The sequence below is a fragment of the Fringilla coelebs genome (genome assembly GCF_963513975.1).
Source record: "Fringilla coelebs genome assembly, chromosome: 7".
Taxonomy (NCBI): domain Eukaryota; kingdom Metazoa; phylum Chordata; class Aves; order Passeriformes; family Fringillidae; genus Fringilla; species Fringilla coelebs.
The window spans coordinates 33,311,561-33,322,867 of NC_140035.1; the positions used below are offsets into that span (position 1 = coordinate 33,311,561).

An 11,307-nucleotide genomic window follows, 5' to 3' on the forward strand; every position below is an offset into this window, starting at 1 on the left:
ATAAATCTGATGTATGAGTCATACTTGAATATTGCTTTGAAAATCAAAGAATTTTCAAGTTAAAAAGTTTTTCTGATGAATGGGGAGAGCAATCTGTAACCTGCAAAGTTGTTTTCTGTTATTTGTGCTCTTGAAGTATTTCTGTTGCTCTTTGCAAACTTTTTCCAAGTCATGACACTTGAATAAAAATCTTGGAATATAGGTGAGAACAGGGAATATCTATTGGAATTGATGAGGTACCTGGGTAGAAACTTCCTTGTTTGAAAACTGTCAGGTTGGTTGTCTTTACTCAATCCAAATGAACTTGTTTATGTATATTTAAGATCACATCTCTTTCAAAATTACCTATAGTTTTGTAAAAGAAATCCTCTGGGAGCACTTCCTCCTACCAGTTTCTCCTCCAAAGGATCTTACCCACTCTAGAGTCTCAAAACCTGTATGCCTTGCCAGGGGGGCAGTACTAAAAGTTTTATCCCTCTGCAAATTAATTGCTAAGAAAATGTCAGGCTAGCTGGATGTTCTCCAGCAGCTTAAAGCTCAGGAGGGTTTGGCTTCCTCAAACTTCCTCTCTTCCCAAAACCCTCAGCCTGCTAAAAACACAATGGCTATCATGTTTTTAACAGGCTGAAACAACAGATAATTCTTCTGTTGAAGATAAGCAGATAGTCTTCTGCCTGTTTTATATCATGTAGCTTAAATATTCCAGTTTATGTGGTTTCATTTACATTAAATAACTCCTAAGATGAAATCAGGCAAAGCCTTGTTTCAAAGTGAGCTCTTAAAGTACACTTAATAGATGACATGAAGCTGTGACTGGAGAGAAGTTACATCTTGCACTCAAATAAGTCCATATTTAGGAGTTGCTACTGATTTTGTGCGATGTGGCCTGTGTATTACATAATTTTTTACTGAGTGGGGTCTTTGAGAAGAAAATGTAGCAAAAGGTATACATGAAAAAAACATGTTCATTCTACAAAAATAACTGAACAAACAGAATAGACTTTGTGATTCCTGCCTTCCCTGCATAATGCTACTTTTTCTTGTGTTCTACCCTTATTGTAGAACATCTGGCTTGAAACACTTAATATAAATGGTATTTCCAGAATGTGAACTTAATAAATTCTGCTTTATGAAGTAAATTCCCTGGACAAATCCTGAATTAATCCATCAACGAGTCACAGATTTGAAGGAGTTTCAGCTTTCTAATCTGGCAAGACATATCTCCCAAATACAGACAGTGCTTGGACAGCTGTAGCAATGTCTGTATTCCCTCTGTCTGCTTCAAGATCAAGTCTGTTTCTCCCACTAGTTCCACTAGATAAAGGCTGAAAGTCTAACAGACCTTTACTTTTGTTTCCAATCTGAGCTGCTAGTCAAATACCAGGCTATAGGTCTAATTTTTCAGCTAGAGGTAGAATAGAATACTAGTCTGCAAGAGCCCTAGTTCTTTTCTAAATACTTGAAGCCTGTTGTGAGTTGGAACACAATAGTTTTTCTTCTGAATTCTCTTGTTGATGCTTTTTCTACAGCCTGAGATATAAAAATGAAATGTCTTGAATAAAATGAGCCTCTTCAAAGACAAATACATATTTGAATCAGAATTAAGCAGAACAGATTTTCTTGACTGATGTTTGTGTAAAAATAGGAGACAAAGTTGGAGTATCAAATTAGGGGGCCCTGCTGAAGGAGATCCACAGGGGTTTTCTCTGGGACCCATAGGTCAGCATTTTTCACAGCCCACCTGGATGGGGGGGCTGAAGAGTGAGGTGAGAAAATCTATATAATATGTGAAGCTGTTGAGAGTATTAGAAGAGTGAAGAGCTGCAGAGAGGTATGAACTGAATAAACTGGGCAATAAAATGACAGCTAAAAGTAATTTTAGGTAACAACAGTCATGAAAAAATGGATTTTTCTCATGTGGAGTGATGGGGTCCAGGTGACCTCACTATTCAAGCATGAACAGGCAGTTATGGTAAATGACTGAATGAAAAGATGAGCTCATTCCTCAACAATGGTCAAAAAATAAGAATCAGCATGCTTGAGTACTTGTTAACTCCTTCAAAGACCACCTTCTTTTCATATGCTCACACTTGCTTAAAATACTTGCACAAGTGTATATTAATTTTGTATTAAAGTAATATATTTGGCTCAATTTGCTTGGAAGAAATATCAGGTTTACTGATTTCTTCTGCTCTCTGTGAAAACTGGTATAATTTATCCACCTTTGAGGGCTCTGAAGCCTGGGTGAATTTTAGGCAAGATGTTTCATATGAAAGTCAGCAGTGGAACACCTTTGTTCTTGAGTACCTGCAGGTCTCTTTGAGTGACACTGTCTGGGCATGAGATGTTCATTTACACAGAGGGGAATTAGTCAATTAGCTTGTGAAAATCCTGTCTTTTTGGCCTAGTCAAGTGTTAACACTTTAAAGTTTTGTAGAAACCAAATAAACTTCCAATATATCCCATATTTCTAAAAGCCCCAGGTTGTTTCTCAGGTTGCTGTGACCATTAGGAGATGGAAGGCAGAGCTGTACTTGTGATGATTTTCCTGGTAGCAAATCAGTGTGGAAGAGTTCCTTGCTCTCATTGTGTAAGATGCTAAAAGTCCTTCTTTCATTTTCTCAAGTCTCTTTGGTATCTGATGATGTTTTCCAAAGAATACTGTTTTCTCCAACATGGTGCTGAGGTGATTTGAGTGTTTTTTTGTTTAGGGCATTGCAACAACATTCACTGCTTGGCAAAAGCTATCAATCAGATTGCTGCAGCTCTGTTCACCATCCACAAGGGAAGCATTGAAGACCGTCTCAAAGAATTTTTGGCTGTATGTATAACTTTATTCCATTTGTTACTGTTGATTTGGGATGCAATGCAGTTGATTTCATAGAAATCTGCTTTTGGTGCACAACAGTAGGATATTTTCTATATGTTTTTATATACAAGTCTATACATAGTTTAAAATTTGCAATAGTTCTTTATAAACACTTGTGTGTGTTGTTGGATAGTTATAGGAGCAAATCAGTGGCAAATGTCATAATTTTTTCAGTACAATCTTTAGTATATTAGCACATACCATTTCTCACATGGTGTGGCCCATGAGGGGGAAAAAAATTTTTTAGTGCATATAAAATCAAAATTCTGTTTAGCTGACTTCTTCCTATGGTGTGGTGAATACTTTAGTTAGTTACTTTCTTTGAAAAGGTAAGAGAAACTTCAGAATGGCTTTTGGGTTGTACCTTTTGACAGGCCTGCCCTTCTTAAACATGAACAGCCACGTAGCAGCATGTTGCAGGGGTAGTTGGGAAGAGGAAATTTTTCATGCCTCAGAGTAGATTGAAGATGAAAGTTACTGAAATCTTTAGTGATGCTTAGGAAAAAAATCAGAAGTTTTTAGGTCATGGTGACATGTTTTAAATACATTTTGGTGTGCTGCTTGAGTAGAAATAAAATTTTTTAAATGGCTCTTAATTCGGCAGTACTTAAAGGAAACGAAAGGCTAAAACAGCAGCATTACTTTAATTTTAAAAATTACAATTGGTTTTGAGTGGGTTTTGATTTCTCTGTTTGGCATTAAAATGTGTGGAGAAAAAGCCCCTCCCTCATTATTTTAGGTAACTTTCTCTAACTAGAAGTCCACAGAAACATTCTTTTTTTTTTTTTTTCCCTTAAAAGAATCTTTCACTTGTGGAAATTCATTGCATTTTGTAAAACAGAAAAAAACCCTATGGCCATTGACCTTGTCTAATGCAACTGCTGGATGTAAAACATGAAAGAGAAATGGTTGTATCAAGTTGCATACATTTGACAAGTGAAGAAAACCAGTATAGTTTCGTGTGATAAAAACACTTTTGGTATGAGGTTTGCATTCTTTCAGTGTTTATGGACTGCTTTCAGACCACTGCTTTTACTGCACAGACTATGACTTGATGGTTCAGATATTTTGTTAATCTCTCTTTTTTAACACTTACTGTTAGTCTGAAAGAAAAACATTTCTCTTGAGAAGAAAGTTACTGCTAAAGATGATCTGCTTTCCTGTCCAAGTTAATTAAATATGAAAAAAACCTTAGGAGGGTCTTTAATGCTGATGAGTATGTACTATGTATGTTTTGAAGTGTACATATTGACTTCATAGGAAAAATTCATTCATGACAGCTTTTTCAAGAAGAATGTTGAGAAAAATCTATTTTTAAAGTTAATATTTTAATTTAGAATCCTTTTCTGGTAAGCATGTGGTTTAGGAATGTTGCCATTGCTTGGTGTGAAGGCCAAAATGATGATTGTACATCTGAAAGTTGGAAGGGTTTTTTTTCAAATTTCTGTAAGGCATGAAAACATGGTATATCAAGGCATCTACAAATTAAGTATTTTACTACATTCTGTGATCCTGAGCTTGTAAATACCTAAGAACATGTTAAAAGTTTCTAGGATATCTTCTAAAACTAGGATAACAGGGTTGCTTATGGCAATGCCTTTTTCAACCTGGAGATAATACTGGTATGGGAGGTAATGTAAAAGTGGATCTCCACTGGAGCTCCAGGGGCAGTTATGGAGTAATGTCCCCAAAAGCCCCCACACAGGGTGAATACAGTTTGTATAACTTTAGCAAATGAGCATAATTGATAAACAGCATCAATTAGGAGGACAAGTAGTGAAGCAATCCCCCCCACCCCATCCCAAGGTCGAGCCCCTTCTCTGGAGCCCTCCCCTTGGCACTAGCTGTCCTTTGTTTATGAAAATGTGTCTCCAAGAGTTGTTCCCAACCCTGGTAGCCAGGAAGAACCATGATAGCATAGGGGCCTTGTCCCCCCCAGGGCTTGGAGCTCTGGAATATGTTTTATCTTTCTCCCTGAGGAAAGGGCCTGGAAAAGAACTGGGAAAACAAGCTATATGCTAACTATAACTACAACTATAACATACAGCTACTATGAATATTTTTTTATCCAGACCCAGATTGGTAACCATGAAGTGAGTGTATACTGAAGGTATATTGATTAAGTATTACTCATTGACAGTTAAGATGACATTTCTTCAAAACTACTTCTGTTGCAAAATGGGTAAAATTTCAAACAATAAAAATTTTTATCACTTTAAACCTTACAAAAATGCAATAAGTCTGAAGTGTATATTGGCAAGGACAGAAGGGAGATCTTGATCCTCTGGGAGTTGTCATTGATTTCAGGTGACATCATATTTGTCAACTAGTAATTACAACTAAAAGTTCTCTGCAATAAATCAGTTTACTTTTCACATTAAAATAGCATGTGTCATTTATTAAACACTACTAGGAATAAGCCAATATGGCATGTTGAGACTAAAGCCCAGTGATGGTTCATGTGCTCAGGATTACTTGCTTTCCTTTGTCATTATTAGTACAATGCAGAGTCCTTTGGCTTTGTGTAACAAAACAGCAGAAGCTCATCAATGCTTTGTTTTATTTATTGCTTTGAAATACTCATTTTGTGTAGCTTGCATCATCCAGTTTACTGAAGATTGGCCAGGAGACAGACAAAACTACTACAAGGAACCGAGAATCAGTTTACCTACTACTAGACATGGTGAGCATTTGTGTGTTTCTTTTGTAGCTCACTAATCAGTGGAAATCATTTTATGTTGTTCTTCCTGACATTCTAATGTCAGTGGTTTTTTTTTTTCATTCCCCCAACATGCACGTGTTATTGCCATCATCCTCTATTGCTTAGGACATTGTAGCACGTTGTTCAGATAATTTTCATTGTTCACTTAGTATATACCATACATTTAAGAAGCAGTGTTCAGAGTGTGAAGGGGAGAATCCTTTCTGCTCAGAGGATTTCCTCCCAGTATTCAGTATCTTTTGGAAGATGACTATTTACATAGGAAAGCAAAATACTTACTTTGAGAAGCAGTGAGTTTAAATGTAGGGAGTTTAAATTTAAGGGGTTTTGTAAGTTGGTGGTTTTTTGTTTGTTTGTACTGTATTTATATGTAAAGGTGTTTTTAGGTTATTATAAGTAGATAGTATTTGGGGAAATACTATCCCCAAAAATATACTATACATACACTGGGCAGAAGCACTACTATAAACTTGGTGCAATTTATTTTCACTGTGAAATATGTGAGTGGTAATGTGCTGCAGGCTGGAAGGATCTACATGAAACAGATTATCAGTAGCAGGCAGCAGAAGGTGCTCTGCAAAACTTTGTGTTTCTGGTATTTTTCAGATTGTGCAGGAGTCTCCATTCCTGACAATGGATCTCTTGGAGTCTTGTTTCCCCTATGTCTTGCTGAGAAATGCATACCATGCTGTCTACAAACAAAGTGTTACATCCTCTGCCTAAGTATCTACTTACTGGAGATAAGACATAGCACGCATCTGTGTGGCCTCAGTTTTATCTGTAAACTGTGGAGCTATTTTACTCTATGGCCTGATGAACAGTTTTGTGAATTATAAACTTTTTCCATAAAGTTGTATTCCTAAACAGTGGTTTCTTAATATGGTTGTACTACAATATAAGCTTGGTTGATTTTAGGTTGCACACTTACAGAAAATTTCTTTTCTCATTCCTTTCTTTATTTTTTTTTTTAACTTTAGAGCACCGGTTATGTTTTAAAAATACTACTTCTGCTATATGTTTTTTGATATTGATCATGCAAAACAAAAATTGCTTGTTTATTTCCCAGAAGAAAAATGTATGTAGTGATTATTTTACATAGAGTAGCTTTCATCTGTGTGTAAATTATTTCAAATAGGGAGAGTTATAAACTTGTACCTATTGTTCTTATTGAAAACAAATATTGGATGTGCATTTCTGTGAAGTAATTACAGCATTTCTAGTTTTATTTTGAAATGTTCACCAATCTACGTACTATGACACTATCTAACATTAAAAATGTTATAGGACTGCTTATCCTACAGACAGTGATCCTCTCCCAATACTCTTAAACAACTGCAAGTGGTGGTGTTTGTATAAAGCATAGTGGAAATTTTTTTTAAACTAACTTCTGTGGTGCCCTGTTGGCATTAACACTACCATTGTACCCTGCTGTATAATAAACATTCTTACACATTTATCATATATTGATAAAATGTTAGCCCTTAACCACTTTTTATATGTTTTAAATTTTTGAAATTCAAGTGTACCTTCCATAACATACAATAAACACTAGACTGTATTATCTGTAGGTGAATTATTTTTAATATAAATGTTATCCTAGTATTTTAAGCTTTAACTGTGCTGTTGTGCATTGATTTACATCTCACAGTTCATTAAATATCAATCCTTAGAGCTTTTATGTGAAAACTTCTTTTAATCCTTCACCTTTTGCCTTTTGCCATAGCGAATCTTGTAAAAGGATGGAAGAAGGAATTAAAAACAATGTTAAAAATGTCACTTTAGTGCCATTATCCTTTAAATCTTATTTTTACATAATAAAGCAAGAAAAGCATTTATACAGTATGTAGCTATGCCAGTTGTACCCATAGAAATAAGTGTATTGTTAAAGTATGAAACTTGAAATAATCCTAGGAGGGGCGAATGTTGCTAAAACCGTAACATCAGGCATGACTTGAGACAGATGTATAATAGTCCCTTTTTTATCAGTCATGCAAATTGGCCTTGCAGGGTAGCATGGGCTCATTTAGCCTGAAAGCTGACCAGATGGTTGTGCTCTGTAATCCCTGATGTATAAAGCTGTGTGTTCCTCAACAGGCTCTGGACATTGTATAGAGCCCCTGTTCTTGGTGCAACTTCTGTGCATGCTGGTAACTTTTTCTGTTATGAAAGAGCTGTTGTGTGCTCAGTTACAATAGCTTCCTCTGTCCAGAGGAAAAAAGTACTGGAATAAAATTGTCCTAAGGAAGTAAGACACTACATCTATATTTTTCCTAATTATGCATTTTATGTTATAACTATGGAAGTGTTTTTAAATTGATAAGTTAGTACCATAATGAAGAAGTTTGTTCATAAAGTAATTAGGTTGAATGCAAGATTTATGAGTACTTAAAGATTACTCTGTGATATTTATAGTGTAATACATTCAAATGTTCTGATTTCAATTAAGATTTTGATTTTGATGAAGCCTTTTGTGGGAAAACAATGCCTATTTTCAAGATGGATTCTCGAAAAACTCAAGTTTAAGAAATAACTTTTGTGCCTTTAATATTTTAACAAAACAATTGTATGTGTCCATTTGCCTCATCCAGATCCCAGATTTCTGCTGTCTGTGGTTTTAGTGAACCAAATCTAGAAAACAGGTGATCACTGACAAACAGGTAATGAGTTCAGTATCTCTCCAAGAAGCTGCTTTGACACAGTTGGATTAGATTTAGGCATGAACCTTTTAGACATGGTTAGTTTCTGTGGGAGTCCTTATATGTGTCTGGCACACAAATTCTGGAGGTGATGCCTTTTTAACTACACTACTGCTTTTTAACTTGGGCAAGATCAGAACAAACCACACGAGGGAGAAGCTGGGGAGGAATCATGTGTACTCATCCACGTGTTGGTTGGATTTGGGCAGGGCTGGAAGGGTTTCCTTGTTTTGTTCTTGCTGTATTTCTGTTGTTCCTGCTTTCAGCTGAGCAACCACAGGACTGTTTAGGGTTCAGCCTGCTCATGGAAGGCAACCTCTGTCCACGCACTGCACAAACTGTCACAAGCCTGGTGAACCAAGTTTGTTGGGAAGGAAGATAGAGAAGGAATTTTTCCTCTGGAGCCTGCAAGACCATGTCCACAACTTAGTAAGTTCAACACTTGCCACTGTATATGGAGTCATCTCAGGTGGCCTTTTGTGCCATTACAAACAAAATGTGTTTGTAATTCCTGGAGCACGAAGCACAGATGGCTGGGCTGAGTTGGCCCCATATGGAGCCAGTTTGGATCAAATGTCTGATTCATGGGGGAGGGTTTTGCCTCATGTGAGAAACAGTGCAGAAGAAGAATGTCCCCTTGTTGCCCACAGAACTATTTTTATAGTTTAAAAAGTTCTGTCTGCCAGGACAAAAGATTACCGTTGAAAACAAGGGCTACTCCTAAACCTTTTTTTTCTGTAGTAATTTGTTTTCTATATAGGAAAAAGAATTGGTAACACTTAGACTGTACCACTTTTTATACACTGAAGAAAGGCGTTCTCCCCAGAAAATGTTGTAATGAGGCCAGTGATTTGAAGAAAGATATGAGCCTTCTTCAGCAGGTCGTCATGGGCTTGTATGACTTCAGAACTTATTCATTCCAGATTCAGGAATTTCAGACCATAAGTAAATATGCTTGGCCTCTAAACTGCATTTTTTCCAAAAGCTTCCCTGGTCCTGAGATTCAGCATTGTGTTTCATACTAAAAAGTGAATCCTCAGTTCCTTACTAGTAGCTTATAAATTCTTTATGTTCAGTATCTCTGAACTGATGCTGTATTTTTTTTTTTCCCTGTTAATTGCTCCCTCAAGCTGAATGAAACTCAGAGCTTGGAGTTTAGTTGTAGCAAGTCATCCTGTTCAATCAGTGAAAGAGTTTTTTTTTATACATAGGGTTCAAATTGGTCTCAGATCCAAATTCAAGCATCCTTTAACACCATAGTGCATTTTGGATACAACAGAAATCATTTATTGCAGTTGTATTCACTGCTAAATAGGGCTGATAAACTAAGGACTGGAAGAATACATGGAACTGCTTCCTTGTGGCTTGCCCTGAAACATGGACACAGCTGGCTGTCCACAGCAAGGTAATTGAAATGGCAGCTGCACACATATATGAATTGGTTTCATGGGTACAAATGGTTTTCAGTGTTGTGAAATAACCAGCTTTCAAAAATGATGAAGTTCTGCCTGTATTCTTCTGTAAGTAAATTTTTAAAATAATTTTAATTATAAAGCTAAATCATCCCCTGAAATGACAAAACTTTTTTACTTTAATTGCCTGCTCCTTGTGTGCTTTTACTATAGTCTGTAAATATTTGTACTAACTCATAGCAAAACCAAAATGTCCCCCTGACCTGTGTCCAAAGCCATGTTAATTTGCTATTAGTCATGCTTTTTCTAGCACTCCTGGGTCAAAACGACCTGTTCACTGGATATGGTGTCAGTCTGTCTTAGACAATTCAGGAAAAGAAATTGTGAGTATTACATTCAGAATTAAAAGCCTCTGTTGAGCTTGGCATGAAGTAAGGGTGTTTTGAATAATTTCTTATGTAGACTTTAAGGTTCTTGCCCTGCTCATGATCATAGTAATCTTATGAAGTGCCTTCTTACAAAAAGTGAAGGTAAACAATAAATATTGTACTGACACCTGTGTGTAGAGAGATGTGAGCTGTAAAGCAATTACAGCTGTGTCAAGCCCAGTGCTCACAGTCCAGTTCATTTCCCACTAAGCACAGACTTTCCTGTCTTGTCAGTGCTCACATCATGTGTCTACCACCATGTGGGAAAGACCATATCCCAGATTACCTGCAAACTCTTCTTGCCCTCTCTGCCCTTGTCATTAGCCTTTGAGTCTGGCTGCATTTGAGGGAATCTTGATGGGCAGCCAGTGCAGAGAAGTCTCATGTTTGGCAAAAGCAGTAGTACTTCATACAAATTCAGCTGTCTTTTTAAAAACAGCAAGGACACAATCTCAGCAACAATGAAACCATTCCTTGCATAGTCACACAAAGGAAAGAGAAGTATTGTAAACTAAGAATGTGTAAATTATGGTAATACAGGAGAGGATTGAAAAGAAAAGGGAGGTGAGAGGGGAAAATGCTTATCACAGAGCCAGCAGAGAAGTTGGGAAAGACATTGCTCAGTGACTCCGATTCCATTTTGTGACTCTGAAGTCACTGGATGTTTTGTGGATCAAATCTACATTCTATCTCAGAGACTTCAGAACTGCATTTCACAATTTCAGCTGGTGTATCCTCTTTATTCCATACTGCACATGAAGCAAACTTACCCAGCCTTAGGACTATTTGTAAATAAAGGATCCTTGCAAGTGTAAAACTTTTAGGTGTCTTACCATGAGCTTTTGTTTGCCAAGACCAAATCAGCAGAACTGGATAGGACCATCTCTCTCATGCCTGCTTGTCATGAAACACTAAAGGAGGTATGTGCTGTTTGGGTTTAGTTCCATATAGGTCTAAACTGGAAGATGTTGAGTGTTACAGTGAGATCAGGTAAGTGAAAGAGTTCATCTCAGCAATTTTGGATAACAAATCACTTTGGGCTGAGAAAGTGGGTTGAGCCTGTGGCACTTTCTTTAGAGGTAACTTCATTAGGGGAACAATTGCACCACTGTTTCCATAACCTTTTTTTAATATTTTTTTTTTAAGTGCTAAGAAAATATGTGAACTTCTATCTAGTAAA

At 36.7% G+C, this 11,307-nt stretch overlaps 1 protein-coding gene across 3 annotated transcripts in view; it reads left to right on the forward strand.

The window, feature by feature from the left end:
* Positions 1–7,753, forward strand: part of NCKAP1 (NCK associated protein 1) — a 52,853-nt gene extending 45,100 nt beyond the window's left edge. For all 3 annotated transcript variants that reach the window (XM_084209114.1, XM_084209115.1, XM_084209116.1), the window contains 3 exons: positions 2,712–2,821; positions 5,463–5,552; positions 6,198–7,753. In XM_084209114.1, coding sequence (XP_084065240.1) covers positions 2,712–2,821; positions 5,463–5,552; positions 6,198–6,314 — 317 coding nt within the window. In that variant the 3' untranslated portion in view covers positions 6,315–7,753. The remainder of the gene's footprint in view (positions 1–2,711; positions 2,822–5,462; positions 5,553–6,197) is intronic.
* Positions 7,754–11,307: the final 3,554 nt, after the last annotated feature.